Genomic DNA, 22,798 nt, shown 5'->3' on the forward strand with positions numbered 1-22,798 from the left:
TGGTAAAAGCAAGGACTCCACTTCAGGTAGAAGAGATTGGACACAAACCGCAATCTTAAGTTCTGACCTGGGCCTCCAATGCAGGAGATGAACCACCATGGGTGGGAAAAGGAGATGGTAATTTGCATGTCCAAGAGAACTATGAATGTGTGGAACGTAACTGGCAAGCAGTTGTGCACGTCTAACCTTCAATGGAGGGATTCCGGCTCCCACCAGGACGCTGGTCACCAGACTCGTCCTAAAAGCTCCTGTTGCCAGTCAAACACCACAGTGGTGCACTGGGTTGTGTAAACACAATACGGGGGGCGCCGCCGAACCATAAACCGGACTCTCATAGTCAAGGTGGGATTGAACAAGGGCTCTGTCATGCTGCAGCAGCATAGAGCGATCTGCACCCCAGTTGGCTTTGCTCACACAGTGGAAAGCATTGAGGTGCTGCCAACACTTCTGCTTCAGCTGACAAAGATAAGGAAGCGGCGTCAATCGGGCATCGAAAACCAGTGCTAAGAATCAGTCAGTCTCCACTACAGTGACTGGATCACTATTAACGTACAGTTCTGGTTCCGGCTGAATGGTACGGCACCGACAGAAGTGCATGACACACAACTTCGTGGTTGGAAACTGGAAGGCATGGGCTAGAGCCCATGACTGCGCCTTGTGGATGGCTCCCTGTAGGCGCCACTTGGCAACACCAGTACTGGAGGAGCAGTACGAAATGCAGAAGCCATCTGTATACAGAGAAGGTGAGACCGACGGCCCGACAGCTGCTGCAGCCACTAAAAATAGAGGTACACTAAATACAGAGCCCTGCACGACCCCATTCTCCTGGATATTGGAGGGGGGGGGGGAGACTATGGGAGGCACCAACTTTTACACAGAAAGTATGGAGCGAAAGGAAATTTTATATAAAAATCGGGAGCGGGCTCCGGAGACCCACTCATATACTGTGGCAAGGATATGTTCTTGCCAGATTGTGTCATTAGCATTTCATAAATCAAAAAGACAGCAACCAGATGTTGGCATCTGGAAAAGGCTGTTCAGATGGCAGACTTGAGGGAAAACAGATCATCAATGGTAGAGCGACCCTGGCTGGAGCCAGTAGGCCATGTGACTCCAGAACACCTCACAACTGCTTACTTACCATACATTCTAACAGCTTACAAAAAACGTTGGTGAGGCTGATGGGCTATCCACATCAAGCGAGTTTTTACCGAGTTTGAGCACTGGAATGATGGTGTTGTCCTGCCATTGACAAGGAAAGACGCCATCACACCAGAGCTAAAGATGATGATGAGATGTCGCTTGTAGTCAGACGAGAGATGTTTGATCGTCTGACTGTGGAACTGACCTGGCCCAGGAGCTATTTCGGGGCACTGTGCACGGATGCTGAGGATCTCCCACTCTGTAAATGGTGCATTGTAGGGTTCACTGTGAATTTCAGTGAACGAGAGGGCTTTCCTTTCCATCCGCTGTTTGAGGATACAAAACGCTGGGAGATAATTCTCTGACACGGAGGCCTGAGCATAGTGCTCAGCAGTTGCGTTTGCATCGGTAGATAACACGCCCCTAATACAATCTTTGACAGCACCACTAATGTCCACGGCAGAACATGATGCCACTACCATCTTGATTATCCATGTAAATGCTGGGGCAATGGCAATCTTTGGTGCAGATTTTGTAGTTCTGAGTTTAGAGCGCAGCATACTCTAAGCCTTATTTGATACCAATGAACCATTTTTATATTATAATTTATATTCATTGACAAATAATGATCAGTTATTGACTTTACGATGTATTCCCAATGTAACTGTTCCTTTGTAGTTATGTATTAAGTTATTAATCATGAACGTGTTTTCTGATTGGCTACTTATGATATCATACTCAGAACGGTGAGAGTGACCAGCCCTAGTAATACCTGTTCCTTCCATGCGCAGTCAGCAGTTACACGAGCGTTGAGGGTCGATAAAACTCATCTAGCAGTGTCCATCCACTGCTACGGTATAATTTATTACTATTTATCTTTTTTTTTATTTGCTTATAATGTCTATACTACTTTGGCAATATATCTTTACAGACTCTGAAGATGACTCTTTCATAGAGTTGAAACCAGTCACTAACACCAATAAAAAAATATTTTAACAAAATTACGATCAAGACTGTTTTAAATTTTAATTTTAGACTCCTTTTAGTCACCTCTTACAACAGACAGGGATACCTCGGGCCTATTCTAAGGCCGGTATTACATCATCAAATTTCTTTGTCAAAGATGTGATCAAATATTCTTCAAATATATTTGACAAAGATCTTCGATGTGGCAAAAAAAAAAGGGGGGGAGGTGGGGGGGGGGGATGTATTACATTGTCATTACATTTTTCATCAAAGTTCAAGATGGCTGAAAACAACAACTTTTTATTAACCACAGCAGTTGCATGTACCACAATTGCACTCTGATCACATGAGGAAGAGAAGTACGGGGGGAGGAGGGGGGGGGGGGGGGGGGGAGAATGGAAACATACCTGGGTGAAGCCGTGGGTTTTACAATGACACCATAAAAGCATTCAACAAAACTTGTTATGTGAGCTTATAGTGGAGGACGTCAAGTTGTACATCAATTGCTTAAGAACAGATGAGCATACATTTCTTGATGTGTTCAGTGAAGTGTATCCTCATACCACAAAGCACAATACTCACTTAAGAACTGCTATATCATCAGAAGACAGGCTCACTATAACACTCCGATTCCTTGCTACAGGAGAGGGTTGGTTTAGGTTAGGTCAGGTCTTAAATCTTATTCGTCTATTTTTGTATTCAGGGTGCCTCACGTTGAAAAGCGCATCAGCAGCTTCATACATCTCTAATTAATTTCGTAGCTGTCGGTACACTCCAACTGTATTTACCCGCAATGTTTATAAAAACACTACAGATGACAGAACGCTGCAGCGATGCTAGCACTCCACGTGGTAACATGTCATATTGCAGTGAACAGAAGACAAGTGACTTCTTTGATCAAATCTACAGCGAGGGCCTAGATTTGATCAAATATTTGACGACACTTGATAAAGCTCCCTATTACACCATCAAATTTCTTTGACAAAGATATTTGACAAAGAAATTTGATAGTGTAATACTGGCCTAACCCCCAGACCCACAAGGGGATCACTTAGTAGAAAAGGGGTCAAAATAAGTAAATGTATCTCAGTGTATCTGTAGATACGAGGGCATTTTGAAAAGGAAAGATACAATGGTTCGCAGTCCTTAAATAGAACATCAGTTACATCTTATTAACTGGATTATTTGTTATTTTTCGACACAATCACTCCCGTTATCCAAACATTTGTTAAGTTGGTGCACAATCTTTTGTATCCCACAGTCATAGAAGGTTGTCGCTTGTTGTCGGAACCACATTTCAACTTCATCTTTGATCTCTTCATCGTCGTGGAATGATTTTCCACCAAGATGTGACTTCAGGTAACGGAAGACATGGAAGTCGGTGGGCACAAGGTCTGGGCTGTATGGTGAATGGTTCAATACATCCCATTTGAATTGTTTGAGTAGTGCTTTGGTTATGAGCGCTGTGTGAAACCGAGCATTGTCATGAAGCAAGAGGACTCCACTTGTCAGCATTCCCCTGCGTTCGTTTTGAATTGCCCTTCGAAGACGTATCATAGTCAGGCAATATGCAACGGCATTGTCGTTCCAGGAGGAATAAATTTCAACAGAAGAATGCCTTGTCTGTCCCAAAATACAGAAGCCATGATTTTCTTCGTTGAAATCGATGTTTTGCACTTCTTGGCTTTTGGTGAATTCGAATGGCACCATTGCATTGATTGTTGCTTGGATTCAGGTGTATGGTGATAAACCCACGTCTCGTCACCTGTCACAATATGATCAAGGAACTCATCACCTGCTTCAGCATAGCGTGTGAAGAAGTCGAGTGCACAGCCAATCCTTTTCTTTTTGTATTCTTCCGTTAACAGTTTTGGACCCAGCACGCACACAATTTCCTGTACCCATAAACAGAAACAATTTCTTTGTGAATATCCACTGGTCGCTGACCTTTTGCATGAAGAAAGGTATGACGAAGTGCACTTCGCATTTGGCGGGATTTTGAATCGGCGCAGCCAGTTTAAACACTACCTACTCCAACCAGAAGCAACATTCAACTGCCAAATGACCGTGAGGAGAAAGCTAAAGGTTCAAGGTTAACACCAGTGTTGTCAACTTGCTCGCCAAAACTCTTCTGTTCCTTTGGCGTACAGTGTATCTTTTACTTTCCGAAATACCCTTGTATTTGACTGTTTCTGAGAAAATGACAGTCCAAGTTTTCATCATAATTTACATGCCTTTTAACAACCAGAAAGTTGAACCAATGTGGAGGCACAATGCACTGGTTAGCGTCACAGCTTCATACTTCTGCGCCCGATGTTCGAGACTTGATTTTTTAAATTTTATTTCATCTCATTTATCTGTCCATGTTTGCATAAGGTAAAGAAACAAATGTTTCATATCTCCTTTAAGGTTGCTATGGTTTTGTATTCACTGTAAAATTACAACTGGGTTTCCCAATAAGTGTCAAGCATTTACTGCACTGCGTGTGCATGTGTGGTATTTTGAGCATTTTTAATCTTTTTGAAATTCTCACATTACTATATTCCATTCTTAAATCAATTCTTACATTCATTCTTACATTTTATTCTGATGTTCACTATAGAGGTAGATTTGTCGCATGCCTTTGGATGATACCAATCAAAGAAACATTCGAAACAAAAATTTTGAACACCATGAGCACTGCACAAAGGCAAGTTTACCACAGTGACATTTCTTCACATAAATCTCACTTGGGAAATAACATTGCTTTAGATTTCAGGCATTGACTATTTCGCCGCAAACCATGCATAATTAATCATTTTTCAGAAAACAGCCACTTGCAAATAGCAATCTTCCAAGGATATAAGTAGGCAGATGAAAAACAATAATATGGTTTCAAACTCATGGAGAAAAACTGCAAGACCGCGACACTATTCAATATGCCACTATTTCGGATAAACTTATCATGCTCTAAAAGGCACACAGTGTTCCTTGAAAACTCTGATGGAGTAATAGGCAGCACACTGTCTGCAAAAGGAATGTATCCAGTTTTGAGTCACAGCCTGACACACAGTTTTATCATGTCACAATTGCTCATTTTTCTGACAGTATAGTTTGCAGGAACAACACAAGAATAAATTTCAACACATGAGCATTAATATTTGTGTTATTTTGTAAAATTTGACAAGAAGCTTGCACTTCCATTACAAGTGTGAACATTCACACTTGTTTACAATATACATTGGTATAATCTCCCAATCACTAAATCAGTACTTCCGGTGATATAGACCTTTGCAGCGCTTCCTTGAATTTTTGGTGTAATATCTCCAGCAATAGTTTCTTGAAAGAAGCGAACCTAGTCCATATTCTACAACTTTTTGCTATCTCTTAAGCAAAATAATAAAAAGGATTTGCAGAGCAATTTCCATATGGATAATCTGAACGAAAAAATTCACTCTCGAAAAAGCACACTCTCCCACGCACTCTCACTCTCGAAAAGGCGCGCGCGCGCGCACACACGCGCACACACACACACACTGTAGGATGAAAATGTAACTTTGCACATATTAACTTACCAACACAAGGTCTCAGATGGTACAATTTCATTCTTCTACAGGTTCCTAATAGTTTACAAATTTAAGGTAAACTACTCAATTTTTTAATAATGCCAAAAATGTCTGTTTCACTTTTACAAAAAAAGAGTCGTCTGCAAAATCTTTTAACCCAGTTTCATTAGATAAGACCATGTTCTAAACCACCTGAAACCTACATCTGGTGTGCAATGCGAGCATTTAAGACCCTAAATATAAGTTGGATGTGCACTGAAACTAGGTCCATATTCCACTAGTCCTCAAATTAAATCTGACGTCTTTTATTATGTTCTGTAACAGTTTAGCACTCTCTCCAGAAGATCATATCAAAAGTCCTGATGATGAGGAAAAGAGCTTGAGACAGAAAAACTGAAAATTATTCTTTTTGTTTTTTAAGCATCTCTACAGCATTCAGTTTTACAAAGTTCTTTTTTTATAAAACATGGAATGGCTAAGGAAGAAAATAAAAATAACAGCTTTCTCTTTTTTGTGGCTCTAGTAATTTGAGGTAAAAACATTTGAAAAGTGTTATTTCCTTGGGTTCTGTCTTACCAAAATTTCTTCGTAAACAATCCCATCAGCAACATCATCTGACTGACAGTTTTCCTCATAACATTCTACAGTAAAATTAATTAAACCTCTAAAAAATCAATTAATTTTAATTAAACACAAGGTTAGGATCCTACAAGATACCTCTTCTCACTTTGGCTTCTGACACCTACAGGAATGATTCTTTAGGCTTGGTATCTTACGTAATGAAAGCCTTAACAGGTTTGAGAATCTGTGGTAAAGATATCCACCCATTCTTGCTGTTGCACTGCTACAGGGCAGGGCCCCTGTGGTGATGGCAACACTGGTTTCCTTATTTGAACGGGACTAGGAATGGTTAAGCTACTGTGGACCGCAGCTACACATTTATACAATTTTTCATCAGTACACTAATGTTCCACATAAGCCGCAACCTATGCTAGCACTAAGTACACTATACATTAAACCAGAATTAACCATCATTTCATTACCACAACAAAACAGAAAGACATCCTAATAATTCTCACAACATCAGTCCACTCCAAAACAATATCAGGAAGACTACTTGAACTTCACCAAAATTTATATAATGTGACAATAGTGTAAAACCTGAAGCCTATTTATACAATGTATGCTGCAGCTGTTATGCAGGAATTCTACCACCACGATCTCCACTCCCTTGGCAACACACAGTTAAATTGTGAAGTTTACAACCAACATGATTCTGTAATTACAGCGGAACAACAGATTACAGTATGTCATGAGCTGTGATAAAAAACAGACCTTTCTAAAGTTGTTCTGACTTTTTAGTCATTAATACTTCCGATATTTTCTTCCCCAGGCAATACTCAATAACTGCAGAACATAATAAAAGATGCAAAATGGTCTTTCCAATTAATATAGTTAAAGAGTTTGCAGAAAACTTTTTTGTGAAAGTGGGCCAAAAACAGCCATTTTTTGATGTTTTAAAAAAATTGTCAACATTGCCTTCAATTTGTAAACTACTGGAAAGCAATAGCATGATTAAATTTCATATTCTAATACATTGTGTTGGTAAGTTTATATGTGCCAAGTTTAAGGTTTATTCCACAATTACTTCCAAAGATACAAAAAGCTAAACTTCACTTTTTTTTGAGCATTTTTTTTTTTTTTTGGCTGCCTTTGCTTCATACTATCCATATAAAAACTGCACAGCAAATCCATTATTATTATTATTATTTTGCTTAAGAGAGTGCAAATTGCTGTACAAGACAGCCTAGTTTGGTATTTTTCAAGAAAACACTGTCCGAGATATATCTCAATGTTGCCAAAAACTCACGTATGCACTGTTGCCAGCTGTGCTACGGCGTCAAACGAACAACTACATCTCCAGAGGTATTGAATTAGTAACAGTGAAACTTTAACAATGTCTATTAGGAACATGGGCGAATGTTCATACAAAATTTCATCAAAATCTCTGATGGTCATGCAGGAACCTCTGGACTACTTGGCATGGTGTGGCCCTTACAGAAGGAGCCAACTACAGGATAACCCAGATGGTAAAGGGGAGGAGGACAGGTTAGAGAAAGAGGAAACTGGCAAACCTCTAATAAAGACCAACAATATTAACAGAATTTTTGTACTGTTACTAGGTCAAGTGTGTACCTCACAGTTGAATATGAAATTTTGGAAGCACTTGTGATGCTCAAAGTTATTAATAGGTTTCAAAACTTGTCTTATCTTTTGATAATTTTTCCTTGTTTCACCAAGAGGCAATTAGTAGACAGAAAATGCCATACATCTATTTTTTCCTCCCTCCTAAATACATATATAGCTCCAACTGCTTTTTCAGGCACACATTTCACTTGAACAGGCTTTCATAATATCACTGTAACACGTTACCTGACGAGACAAAGTTGCTTTATCATCCATATGCCTCTTTATCTCACGTGTGAGACGTGCAGACTCTCGTGTAGCTTCATTGGCCTCAGCAGTAAGTAAGTTTATCTTTGCCATGGCTTCATCATATGTATTCTTCATAGCTATATATTGCTCCTTCATGGATTCAAATTCCAGTGTCTGTTGTCGCAGGGTTGGCACTCTTTCTTCAACTTCCTGTAAATGTAGAATGAAACTCAAGTTTCTGAAAATCTTAAAATATATTGTAACACTATGGTCTTAGTAGCACTCAGTACTTATTGTGCCACTGGTTAATGGACACAAACTTGTATTGGTATTTCACATTCTTTACAAATGTTCCCTTTCTTATATTATTGCATGCAAATTGTAAATAAGAAGCAGTACAAAGCTTAGTCAAGTTCTATTTTGTTTTGCTCATGAGAGAGTAGTTACATTACCACTCCTTGACACACTTTAATTCTGCTGCAACTGTTGATTGCATGCTTGTTGAAATAAAATGCTCCACATGGCAATTATGTTGCAGCTTCACTCATACTATCAGATTCAGCTTAATAACAAGTAATTTCCAAGTGTACAACCATGTTATGTTAGTACTGTTGCTGTTGTTTTACACCTGCAGATGATTCTTATTTTAACTGAAACTGGTTATGTGAATAAAACTTCAATATAATTGGCAATTGGAGTATTTCATTGAAACTAACTAATTCTATTTTCTGTTCTGACTATTTCCCATGAAACTGAAACTCAATTTGAAGAAACTGGTGTAACAGAGGAGAGTGAGTGATATTAGTGCAAAAAGCAATTAATAAAATAATTTGACTTCTTAATTTACATCCAATCCATGCCCAAATGTGTAATTTAATACTATTCATGTGAGTGACAATGTTTCCACAGTTGAAGGTAAAGATTACATTTGTGGTAGAGTAGTTGTGGAAAGATATATTGTTCGATACAGCTCAGTCGAGTAGAAAGAAGACAGAAAGGGCAAGCATAATGTCTGAGCAAACTATAACATTATTAAAGGAAGAGCAGAAATTCAGATCTAACATGGGTGGTGTGGGAAACTAGTTATAATCTCCCCAAAGAAACCTTCCTGGCACTCAAAAAATATGATTTTAAGAAAGTAGAGATAAAACATAAATCAAAGGGTCCAGACATGGATTTTAGCCTCACTCCTCCCAAAGCAAGTCCATTGTCTACAAACAATAACACCTTGCTTAGTTGACCTGAAGAAGGCTCACAATTACACATTAGTTTCTCCTTTCTTACCAAAATGAGAATTTAATTCCACTTTCCTCTGTATACCTTTCAACACCATATGCTAAAATGGGCTCCACAGGCATGTGAAGTAAAGCTTCCAAGATCATTGTGCAAAGACAAGACGAAGCTGACTTAAATAGAAATTTCATGAAGAAAAGTGTTAAAAAAAAAAAGTCAACACACCTCAACATAAAAATTTTCTGAGTATTGTAGGATGTCATAATGTGAACAACTATACTGGCGAAATCAGTGTTTTGGCCATGGTTGCAGTGGTCTCCTTCTGTCTCTACTCAACAGACTGCATCCATCCACTCCATATACCCAGAAAAAGCCACTGCAATTGTGGTCAAAATGGTGGTTTCCCAGTATAGCTTTTTACATTACGATGCAGTAGCATAATCAGCAAACTTTTATGTCAATTGATTCTGGCTGGTGAAGCCTACTACAAAATTACATATACATACCTTCATAACTGTGTTCAGATACAAAGTGAGTTTGCGGCTATTTTCCTTCTCCAGCATAAGTTTCTCAGACATATCAGCATACTGCATATATAGTTGAGTGGTTGTCATTCCTGACTTCAGCAAACGGCTAACATGCGATGCTTCAGGAGACATTTCTAGGGATTTCTCAATAGCCTCTGTGTAAAATTAAATTCAGTAATATTAAATAATTCTCCTGGCACACATTTTAGTAAGTGAATGCTAATGAAATATGAGAAAACTTGCACATTACAAATTACAATAAACACTGTAATAAAGCTATTTTCAGTGTAACTTACATTTTTCTCAGTTGACATCTACTATATCTGACTCAACTTAAGTGACACTACATTTTAGATTTTTGAAACGTATAGTTGCAATTTTCCTTAGTATTGTGTATCAAGTGATTGTACCACATTGCAATCAGAGTATCAAAAAGATGTTGGCACTGCTTCCCCAGTCTTAGCAAGCAAGTTGTAGGAAACTATCGGATTTTTATTACTCTTAGGACAATGTACTCACAGCTATATTATCTACACACAAAATACCATTTTTTATCATATCCTACCAAGCAAAAAAATAATAAAAATACAATTTAATTCAGTACATTTATTGCACCATAACACACATCTGAAGACTTCCATATAATCACCAAATATCTGCTTTCCCACCCAAGTTGTCCAGTAAGTCCAAACCAAAAACTGCAGTTTGCACTGCACATAATTATATTCCCAGAAAAAAGTGGTCTTACAACTACTCGATGCCTTTATATACACTGGAACATGGAATATGTTTGACCTTCCTCTCAATTCGTGCAATGAATAGTAAAGAGCCACAGTAGTTTAACAATAATACTAGAAAGCCACTGTGGCACACTGAACTTAACAACACCAAAACTACTCAAGAGAGAGCTATGAAAGAACATTTTAATTAATTTCTAATGAATATACTACCTGTACAGTTAACAAACATGACAAGTTACACTTTGATAACAATAAAAACAATCAATTATTGACAAAATAATTTAGTCGGATGGATAAAAAATCTACTCACCAAGTGGCGGCAGATGAGACACACAAAAGCCTGTTGTAATTTGCAAGCTTTTGGAGCCAGTGGCTCCTTCTTCAGGCGGAAGGGTTGAAGAAGAAGGAAGAAGGGTGAAGGAAAAGGATTGGAGAGGTCTAAGAGAAGGGGTAGGTTTCAGGAAAGTCACCCAGAACCGTGGGTCAAGGGAGACTTACCGACAGGATGAGAATAGTATGGTATGGTACGGTACGGTAAGTCTCCCTTGACCCGCGATTCTGGGTGACCTTCTTGAAATCTACCCCTTTTCCTAGACCTCTCCAGTCCTTTTCCTTCACCCTTCTTCCTTCCCCTTCAACCCTCCTGCCAGAAGGAGCCACTGGCTCCGAAATCTTGCAAATTACAACAGTCTTATGAGTGTGTTCTGCTGCCACTTGGTGATAAAATTATTAAGTCACACTTTTAGAATTACAGAAAGACTGAATCGCTTGCCAGTACTTAACTTCAGTAAGCAAACACTAGGACTGCCAACACACACATTTAAAAGTGATGTAAAAGTGCACTTATAGAGTCTGTGACTTTTCCGCTGTATGCTGCTCTTGGTAATGGTTTGTGCTACGATTGACTGGAAGTGAACATTACAAAATATAAATGGGTCATGGGCCACCCATCACATTGCTCTTTCATAACTTCCTATGCTTCGTAAATGAAGTTAGCAGATGTTTTGTTTCACTTGCAGCTATTTAAGCTGAGCTATAAAGTCTACCTGTAACCACCACCCAGAAAATCATGAATTACTACAGAAAAACAAAGAAATCTATATGATAAAAGTGATTATAAACGTCCCCACTAATCTCTGTACTTCCACATCCTACCCTCACCACCACCTCTGAAATTCTAACCCATTAAAAAAACAGAGTAATATTTGTGACTGCCAGGATAACAAATTTCATAGCTGCTATTCCACTGGCAACAATTTATCACATGTGCCACTTGAGAAAAATTAACAATATGTGAGTGAGATTACAACTTGTCCACTGAAATATTTGCAAATGGAGTTTACATTGGTGATCTGTTTCTGATTGTACATCTTAAGCATACAGTCAGGAGTTTCATGTGATGTGAAGGTGTTAGTGGCTTATGTTGATTGGTTTTTAATATATGATTGTCCAGAAATACGTAAGTTCTGGAACATAAGTTACAAGGGTCTTTTGGGGAAAAAAATTATAAATGACTTGTTACATTGCTGAGAATGACATAGATCTAGCTCAATAATAAAAACATTTGAAACCCAAGCACACCATAGAATCTGCTGTCTATCTGCAGATTTCTACACTAATTTTCCAACAACAATAATTACCTGCTTTTGCAGCCTCTATTAATTCATTTGCTCTCAGAAGTTCTTCTTTCAAAGCTGCTACAGTTTCTTGCTTCTTCTGCATCTCTTCATAATGTTTAGCATTGATATCCTCTATCTTTGCTTCTAAGGCACAGTACTGGTTCCTTGCTTCATTCAGCAGCTCCTCAAGTTCCTTCACTCTTCTCATAAGTTGCTGTGACTTTCCTTTTTCTTCTTCACTGACCCCTAGAGGATGCAATACCACAAATGATGAAATAACAATCTTCATATTAACAGACACCACTTAAAACATTTATCCTTTTTTTCAGAACTAGCATATCATTAAAGACCTGTCTCACTCCTTCCAAAAATACCACACATAAGATACAATTTTTAACATAAATACAAGGCTTTGTTCCTGAAAAAAAAAAAATGCTATTTCTCCAGAACATGGTCTTTTTTGTAGCAGATATATGCTACACAGACATCTTCAACTCCCAGCCTTTTGGTATCTTTCCTCATTGACACCTCCTCCCCTTCTCATGATCAATCACTATCTCCCTTTCCCTCTTTCATCCTTAATTTCCTAATATGTCAAGAATGCTATTACTGTATTCCCTCTGCTATTTCCAGTAACCCCATTCTACACTACTGAGTACACATTTCACTGCAATTAATGCAACTGATTAATTTAAAAAAAAAATGTTGTAAAAATTGCAAGGTTCTTTCAGTTCAGCATGAAACTTCCTTCATACAATTCAATGAAACTGTTGGAATGAATAACTTCCTATGCTACCTGCTCATGTTCTGACTGCCTGGCCCTTTTCCTTTCGTATCTTTAAACCTAGGTCTCAAAACTCTTTTCCTTTATGCCTATCAATGTTATTACACTATAAACTTCTCTGCAGGCAATTACTGCAAGCATTAAATGAATTCTTGCTTTATAGGTTTAGACACAGACAAAAGCTTTACTCAACAAGCAGTACTTTCAAACTGCGGAGTCCTATCACTTACCTTTGTACAAATTTGCAAGCTTTGTCTGTGCACGCACTTCCTGTCCAAAACTTTCCTGAAGCTTGGCCTCAGCCTCACGTTGTTCCAACAGTTGTTTTGAAAGAGAATCCATTTTCTTTTGCAAATTAGAATTTGCTTTAGTGAGCTCTTCAACACGCTGTTCTAGCACATTTGTCTATTTGGAAGTAATGAATAAGAACGTTAGTATTTATTTTTAAAGACCACATTACAAAAACAATAAAAATTGGATAAAATGACTTATTCTTTTTAATACCTCCTCTGTTTTCTGCGACAGTTGTGTTTCAAGGTTAACAATATTTGCTGCATTCTGAATCCTCAAATTACGCACTTCTGAAGCATGTTTCGCAAGATCTTCATTTAAATTTTGTATCTGGGCTTTAAGCAGAACACGCTCCTGGTCCATGCTTTTTTCCCTGAAAATATGTGCCAAGTACATTTTGTTTAACAAATGGTACACCAACAAACAATTGATTTAATGTAAAGATTCTTACTGAAATTGGCTGGGCCGGGGAGGTGTTGAGGCCAGAGACATGCTGAGGAAATTGGAGCAGAATGGGAGGGGGGACATATTTAACCAATATTTCAACCCCTTCCTATGTCAGGCTTAAAAATCATAATGCTTAAACAGTTACTTCAATATATCATATGACTTGGCATTAAGCTGGTGGGTAAAGTATGTATGTAACAATGACGATGACAAATGGAGAGAAAGAGCTTTTCTACATGACAAACGATACTGCCATCTACATCTACATCTACGTCTACATCTACACTCTGGAAACCACCGTGAGGTGCATGGCAGAGGGTACATCCCACTGTACCAGTTATTAAGGCTGCTTCCTGTTCCATTCAAGTATGGAGTCTGGGAAGAATGATTGTTTCAATGACTCTGTGTGTGTAACAATTATTCTAATCTTATCCTCACAATCCCTGTGTGAGAGATACACAGAGTGTTGTAGCATATCCCCAGAGTAATCATTTAAAGCCGGTTCTTGAAACTTTGGTAATAGACTTGCTTGGGATAGTTTATGTCTGTCTTTAAGAGTCTGTCAGTTCAGTTCCTTCAGTATGTCTGTGTCACTTTCTCATGGATTAATTACTAACAAAGAGATAGAGGGGCTGGCCAGTACTTATCTCAGCTCAGTACAGCCGATAGAAATGCAAAAAACAACCGAAAATTTAAGTTCCTAGCTTTCGGAATAAATGTTCCTTCATCAGGGAGGAGAGAGGGGAAAGAAAGGGAAGAAGGGAAAGTGGATTTAGTTACTCACAACCCAGGTTATGAAGCAACATGCCTCCATCCTTGCTACCTTCCCTGTTTTCCTTTCCCTGTTGCTTCATAACCTGGGTTGTGAGTAACTAAATCCACTTTCCCTTCTTCCCTTTCTTTCCCCTCTCTCCTCCCTGATGAAGGAACATTTATTCCGAAAGCTAGGAACTTAAATTTTCGGTTGTTTTTTGTGTTTCTATCGGCTGTACTGAGCTGAGGTAAGTACTGGCCAGCCCCTCTATCTCTTTGTTAGTAATTGTTTCACATCTTTATATGAGATTTTCCATTAATTAGTTTTCTCATGGATTAAACAAACTTGTGACCATTAATGCTGCCCTTCTCTGTATATGTTCAATATCACTGTTATACCTATCTGGTACCGGACCCACACACTTGATAAATATTCTACAATGGGTTGCACAAGTGATTTGTAAGCAATCCAGGTATTTGTATGACAGCCAATTCCAATGGTGACTCATTGATATTACAGTGCAAAAGTTTATCATTTCTGAATATTTAAAGCAAGTTGCCAATCTCTGAATGACGTTGAAATCTTATCAATATCTAACTGAATATTTATGCAGCTTCTCTCAGATAATACTTCATTATAGATAACTGCACCATCTGCAAAAAGCCTGATTTTACTATTAACACTGTCTGCAAGGTCATTAATATGCAATATGAATGGCACAGGCACATCCTAAGTTACTTCTGCATAAAAAGAGTTCCATCAGTAATACAATAGTGCCTCAGGAACCTCCAACTTTCATACAACTGCTGCATAACAATGGAGTATCAATATCATTAGATTCCTGAGAGAAACAATGCAGCAATATTTAATGAACTAACCAAGCATAAACCTGAGGAAAAACAATGAGCACAGTAATTTCATTTAATCGTAACACACAAATTTACTTTAGCAGACACCCTTAGTAGAACAATACAATATTTAAGAGGTCAGAGTTGAACTCAATAAATCATCATTACAGATGAAATATTACTGAAATGGGTGTCACATGCTTTTTCACTACAGATGAAATCCACCATAAAATATGTTTAAGAACGAAGAAAGCTATGTTTTCACAGTAATTCTCAGTTAACAAAACAGTTTAACTACAACTACATGTAAAAATACCTACCTTGCTTCTAGACTAGCCTGTCTACTGTCAACTTCATCTATCTTCACCAAAACTTCATATTTCGCAGCAACCGCATCTTTCGCTTGCTGGGCAAGAGCCTTATTTTCTTCCTGAAGAGAATTCAGTTCAGCATTGCGCCTCTCCAGCAACCTCGTCAATTCATCACGCTCATCCGAAACAGACAGACACTGTCGGCGATAATCCAAGTTCTCTCTCTCCAGCCTGAAACATGTACAAATGACAAATACAGACACACACAAAAAGAGACGTATGAAGCCCAAAACAATACTGGGCTCCACATATTTCCACTGAGCATGTGTCAGTAATGATCAGATGTTGATTAATGAGTCCCTGCCCTATCCTCACAACACACTGAGCTGACAAAAGTGTTGTGATAGCAATAGACACATATACAGATGGCAGTAGTATTGCGTAGACAAGGGATGAAAGAGCAGTACAATGGTGGAGCTGTCAATTGTACTCTGGTGGTTCATGTGACATGATTATGGCTGCACAACAGGAACTAACAGACTCTAAACGTGGAATTTTACTTGGAGCTACATGCATGGGACATCCCATTTCGGAAATTGTTATGGAATTCAATACTCTGAGAGCCACCATCTCAAGAGTACGCTGAGAATACCAAATTTCAGACATTACCTCTCACCACAGACAACACAGTGGCCGACAGCCTTCACTTACCGACTGAGGGCAACGGCGTTTGCGTACAGTTGTAAGTGCTAACAGACAAACAACACTGCATGAAATGACCACAGAAATCTATGAGGAACATACAATGAGCATACCCATTAGTACAGTGTGGCCAAATTTCACATTAATGGGCTATGGTAGCAAAGACCAACACGAGTGCCTTTTCTAACAGCGTAACATTGCATGCAGCACCTCTCCTGGTCTCTTGACCATACCAGTTGGACAGTAGACGACTAGAAAACTGTGGCCTGGTCAGATCAGCAGTGACTGCAGTTGATAAGAGCTGATGGTAGTGCTCAAGTGTGGTGCTGAGCTCATGAAGCCATGGACCCAAGTTGTCAACAAGGCACTGTGCAAACTGGTGGTGGTGCCATAATGGTGTGGGCTCTGTTTACAAGGAATAGACTGGGTCCTCTGTTCCAACTGAACCACTGACTGGAAATGGTTATGTTCAGCTACCTGGAAATCACTTGCAGCAGTTCATGGACTCATATTCCTAAACAGTGATGGAATTTTTATGGGTGACATTTCACCACGACACAGGGCCGGAACTATTAGCAACTGGTTGAAGAAAATTTTGGACAGTTTGAGCAAATGACTTGGCCACCCAGATCATCCAACACAAATCCCATCGAACATTAATAGACATAATCGTGAAGACAGTTCCCGTACAAAATCCTGCACAGGCAACATTTTCGCAGTTATGGGAGGCTACAGAGGCTGCATGGCTCAATATTTCTGCAGGGAAATGCAACAGCTTGTTGAATCATCACATGTCAAGTTGTTGCACTACACCCAGCAGAGGGAAGTCCAATACATTATTTGGAGATATCCCACGACTTTTGTCACGTCAGTGTACATGAGTAGTACTTTTAATCATTGTATCATTTCTAACTGGATAGATTTCTCATTCAAAGAAAGTGTGATATCAAACAGCCTACTGGATTAAAGTAGACACTTACAGCAATAATAATATTAAAAACAATGTACTCTACAGCCTTTCACAAGTGTGCTTTCTACTTTTCTGTAACAAAAAGTATATCACAATTCCAAACAACCCAACGTACATGCATCTCACTTCATAATGTTTTGTATAACATTTGCTTCCTCTTACTTTAGGAATGCAAACAAGCATTTTGATATTGTGATACAATTCTATTACCTGAGATCAACAGATCAAATGTGAGCAACCAGTCTACTTCAAATCGATTGCTGCAAATGACAACTTGTTTTGCTACAGTTAATAAAATGTTCCAGGCTGCTATGCCTTGGCCTACTGGATTTCAAATTTAAACCCAATGTTTCGTCCCCATCTGCAGAGCACATTTTCAAGGGTGACTGTAGCTTCTTTTGGTGTCAGATTCACACCCTGCCTCACTAGTCACATATTTTAACTGCCGGGCACAATTGGCTGTTGTCAACTGCCGTCATCCACTGTTGTTGTCACCCCATGATGGAAGACTGGTGTGCTACTTATTCAGCACCGAAATCTAGATGAGATTCAAATTCACACCCTCCTCCTTCCTATTGAAATTAAAGGGGTAATTTACAGTCTCCATGGGCTGCGCATCACTACAATTTCTGAGTGGTCATCTTATGTTCTTTTTACCTCAGCAGACAAATAATCATTCTTTAGCAATGCATTGGTGAGATGTTTTAGTTCTGTGTCAAACAGCTCTAGTTCGCAAATATACCTTGCTCTATTTGCCAACATTTTTTTGACAACTAGATTTTGTTGTGTGTGGTGGTTCAAAACCTGGTGTAGGTAATTGTCTGTGTGTGTGGGTTTTTTTGTAAACCCCGTGGCCTAAGCTACCACCTTTCTTGAAAACTAGCACATCACGAAAATTTAATATTCTGCCTGGATCTTCATCTATTGTAACTTGAATCTTTGGACTGATATTGTCAAATGTTTGTGGACACAAGCTAGTTCCTCCCTGCCATGCCTCAACTAAACAAATCTACCATGGGGTAAAACGTTAGGTTTAAATGAGAAATTCATTTGGGCATGGCACAATAGTGTTGAATATTTTATTAATTGTGACACTTCTGGCCTTGATAGTATACATTTTACAATTGTTTTGTTCATCTAACCTAAATTTTACACAATAGAAGGTGGTTCTTACGTAACATAACACACTCTTCGGCCAATGCATAAAACTGCTTGAAATTATCCACCCTCTTTCAGTCTCATCCTCTACTTATACTTAATCAGTTTTCTTTGTGTGGTTCCAGTTTACATGTTTGGTTTTTCTTTTAGAAATTACCACCAACTTTACTAACATTTATTAATGTCTGAACCACCTCTTATTCACAGAGACATGACAGTTTTTGTGGGAGATGGCATCCATCAAGAAACCCTGCAGAGCCTGATATGAGAACTCCTCATCTTGACTGACTTTTTGGAAACGCCTTTAAAGCAACTGCTGTATTTTAATCAACGTCTGAGATCAAAATACCTTGTTCTGACAACTGGTTTCACTTGTACCTGGATCAGAATCTTTCTTTTTCTTGTGCCTTTGTCCTGCAACTGGTGTAGGGTCAGCACGGTTATAGACAGATTTGGTATGCTTAATTTAAAGGGTGGCCAGATGTCCTTCCTGTTGCCAACCTGTTACCTCATCGGATGGAATATGTGTACGAGTAAAGTTATCCAAGTGAAACTGAACAGAAGATTTCTAATGTTTGGGAATTGTAAAACTGAGAGTCCAGGCATGGTGCAAAACACCAACCAGGGTGCATTTTATCACCTCAAAATCGTTGTCTTAGAATCATCAAAATCAATCTCTGCACACTGTTCCCAACAGAGTACATTCTCCATACGCTTCCTCTAGCAAACAATGACTTTCCGCAGCACATTTCTTGATATGAAAGTAGAAAAGTAATACTTCCCGCAAATGCCATTTGGTAGGTACAAAACTGCAAGATATTCAAGGCACTAATAGGAATGTACTTTTCCCTCCACTCTAAAGTCAGACACTGGTCTGAAAACCCAATGTTTCTACTGTTAAATAGGTCTCATGTCACTATCCACTTTTTTCTATCAACAAGTATTAATTCAATCTCCCAATACTGCTGCTGATACTATGTGCCATGTTTTAATTAACTGAATTTCAAATAAATTAGCATATTGTGATAATTGAAAAAATAATACAGATTCACCACATTAAAATACTGTACAGGGGGAAAGTTATAAACATGACTTGGAATGAACAGAGTAGCGCCAAGACAGAATCAGACCACACCAAAGTCAGGCACTGGCCAGCAGACTGTGTGTTCAGCAGCTTCGCAATGGCTCTGTGTTGACAGACAGCACCGGGCCAGCTTGCGGGAGGTATTGCAGCCTATTATGACAACTGGGTCATCACCTGGCCCAGAACAATTGTTGCGACCCACAAACACTGCTGTTACTATCAAATCAGCAAGGAACAGTAGTATTTAACTACAGTTAAACCAGCTCAGCAGTATGTGACCTAGTCTGTGTCAACTGGAGCCAATGCCACAGCTCTGCTGCCACTGGGTCATGGCGAGGGACCGATACCTGTCTGCCCAGCTCGGGCAACCAACTCTGTGCTACCCACCCAACCCTGCTCTTAAGCATCGTTCCAAATTTCGATTCTGGGCAACAACATCGCCTTGTCACTGGGAACTCGCAAACTTTTGCAGTGGAGATGATGTTGCCAGCCACCCGTGACCGAGGTGTTGTTGGAACCGGTATGGTGATGCCAGCTCTGCACTCTGTTTCTCAGGCAGTGTACACACTTGCCTCATTGTATGTCACTGCCTGCAGCTGCAGTGCTAAATATTATAAGAGAATACCGAAACACACTTGGAAACAGAGCACAATCAGATGACTGTTTCAGCCGAATAAATAAATATAGACCTATAGTAAGGTCACCAGTAGTTGGTCTGCAGCTTTCCCACGTGTCACACCTCAAACCATCTATGAATCCATAGAATCCCCACAAACAACTTCGGCACATCCTGAATAGCAAGCATAATGCATGGTCCCCTCCTGTACCATCATGAAACATACAGGTACAAACTATCTGCAAAATATCCATATTAAATCAAAGGCTCCAAATACACACATAGTAGTAGCTGCTGTCACTCTCACTAGACCACTTCTGACCTAGTATCCAGTGGTTGCCAATATTTCAAAGTAAAGTAGAAATACATTTGACACTTGAATCTTCATCTGACTATCAAACACATTGTTTCAAACTCTACCTGTTTGCAGTTTCTCTGAGTTTTGAAGTTTCGCCCTGCAAGTTCTCAACTTTCTTCTGTGACTCTTCCAGTTCTTGCAGTGTTTCATCCAAGCGATTCTTAAGACGAAAGAGCTCCATTTGCTTTTCAGCCAGATCATTTTCTGCATCAGCTTCAGTTTGTTCTGAAACCAGAGCATTACAACAATTACTCTTAAGCTGTTATACTTACATACATACAGCACAACACAAAATATACAAGGGTTGGAACTTAAATAGTGGCAACTATTTAATTACAGCTCCCACAAAATAGATGTGTGTTTCAAGGTTTTATTGACCTTCATAGTAGTCACCAGCATTGTGTATAACCCATTGGCAGCAATGTGGAAGTCATAGGATACTCTTAGCAGTGCCAGCTGCATTAACAGTTCGAGCGGCGCGGTCTAGTGCTGGACAAATTTGTAGCAGTTCTGAAACGAATGCCGTGAAGTGTTTCCTTCAGTTTAGAAATCGAGTTGAACTCACAAGGGCTTAAGTCAGGGGAATGCAGTAGGTGGTATAGCACTTAGCAGCCCCATCAGTCAAACAAATCAGTAACAGCTTGCACTGTGCATGCTTGAGCATTGTCCTGCAGAATTATGGTCAGGTCCTGCAGGAAGTGTCATCACTTCTGTCTCTAAGCTGATTGTAGGTTGTGTTTCAAAAATGAACAGCATAGAGACAAAACTGATGACACTTTCTGCAGGCCTGACCATAATTTTGCAGGACAATGCTCAAGCATGCACAGTGCAACTGTTACTGATTTGTTTGACTGATGGGGTTGCTAAGTGCTATACCACCTACTGCACTCCCCTGACTTAAGCCCTCGTGAGTTAAACTCTATTTCTAAACTGAAGGAAACACTTCACAGCATTCGCTTAAGAACTGCTACAAATTTGTCCAGCAATACACCGTGCCGCTCGAACTGTCAACACAACTGGCACTGCTCAGAGTATCCTATGACTTCCACATCGCTGGCAACGGGTTATACACAATGCTGGTGACTACTTTGAAGGTCAGTAAAACTTTGAAACACATATCTATTTTGTACGAGCTGTAAATAAATAGTTGCTACAATAGACAACATTTTTAGTGGACTGCAATTGACACAGAGCAACAAAAACCCACAGCAACCTGAGACTACAGAAGCAAAAAATGGAATCAGAATTGTTCTAATAATTTTCAAGTGTGCAACTTGATCCCATTGACATTGGGTCACAATATTGTGGCCCAGAGATGTCCCTGCCATCTTCAGGTGATAAGACATCTACCGAAGAGCCCAAGTGCGCACACTGTATTTATGCCGAACCTCGCACACATAAAATAAGCTGACATCTTTCAGCACATGTCATACCTAACACACCGAAATGTAGCAGCTAAGACTTTTCCGCTTAGCATATTAATTAATGGGAAAAGCTAATAATATATCAATGGCAATCCTAAGCACTGCCAAACAATGGGCAATATAAGTAATACTGTAGTTTGGAAATTGTTATGTTGAAATAAACCTCTACAATGATTCCTGGCACCTCAAGCAGACAGTGTAACTGGTAGGAATGTTTGAAGCTATACTATTTTCTTAAAATCTTTAAAATACAGTTGAGATTATTGTCTATGACACATACTTTAAATCTGATGTTATTTTAAGGTAGAGAACAGAATGGAGTCTTATTATGTAATTGCAAAAGCTGCCAGGATCGTGTTTGAAAGACTGTTATTAATGAAATAACGTATATTGTCATTAAAGCCGGGATCACACTAGGAAGAAATTATATTTGGTATTTCACAAATAATCCACTAAAATGTAATATCTGCTCTTTTATTTACACATATGACTATTTTCATTGTGACTAAGGCTGACCTATAACAAAATTCATATACTACATAATGTTATTTTATTTTACAATTCATACAATGTCACTTACTGGGGATCTGTCAAAATTCATAATATTTCTTTAATTTTCTGTTTTTAACAATTACGTCACCGTAGCAAAATGTATGTAAGGCCCATGCAGAACTACTGTTATGCGCGCAGTTTTGCTCAAAATTTTGTTAAGGCCTCTGTGCCAATCTAATTTGTAAACATGTAATCAGTTCTTAAAGGCATACACTGCGCCAACTTTATTCAGCTGTACAAAGGGTTATTTTATTGCTTATATGACTCCACGGAAAAAATAAATTATGTTG

At 39.0% G+C, this 22,798-nt stretch overlaps 1 protein-coding gene across 5 annotated transcripts in view; it reads right to left on the minus strand.

The window, feature by feature from the left end:
- LOC126325636 (nucleoprotein TPR-like) overlaps positions 1-22,798 on the minus strand; it is a 263,392-nt gene that overhangs the window by 206,021 nt on the left and 34,573 nt on the right. For all 5 annotated transcript variants that reach the window (XM_049995265.1, XM_049995267.1, XM_049995269.1 and 2 more), the window contains exons 2-8: positions 20,595-20,757; positions 15,654-15,875; positions 13,498-13,657; positions 13,224-13,398; positions 12,231-12,455; positions 9,830-10,005; positions 8,088-8,300 (exon numbers count right to left, since the gene is read on the minus strand). In XM_049995265.1, the coding sequence (XP_049851222.1) occupies positions 8,088-8,300; positions 9,830-10,005; positions 12,231-12,455; positions 13,224-13,398; positions 13,498-13,657; positions 15,654-15,875; positions 20,595-20,757 (1,334 nt within the window). The remainder of the gene's footprint in view (positions 1-8,087; positions 8,301-9,829; positions 10,006-12,230; positions 12,456-13,223; positions 13,399-13,497; positions 13,658-15,653; positions 15,876-20,594; positions 20,758-22,798) is intronic.

This window comes from Schistocerca gregaria, chromosome 2 (assembly GCF_023897955.1).
Source record: "Schistocerca gregaria isolate iqSchGreg1 chromosome 2, iqSchGreg1.2, whole genome shotgun sequence".
NCBI lineage: Eukaryota > Metazoa > Arthropoda > Insecta > Orthoptera > Acrididae > Schistocerca > Schistocerca gregaria.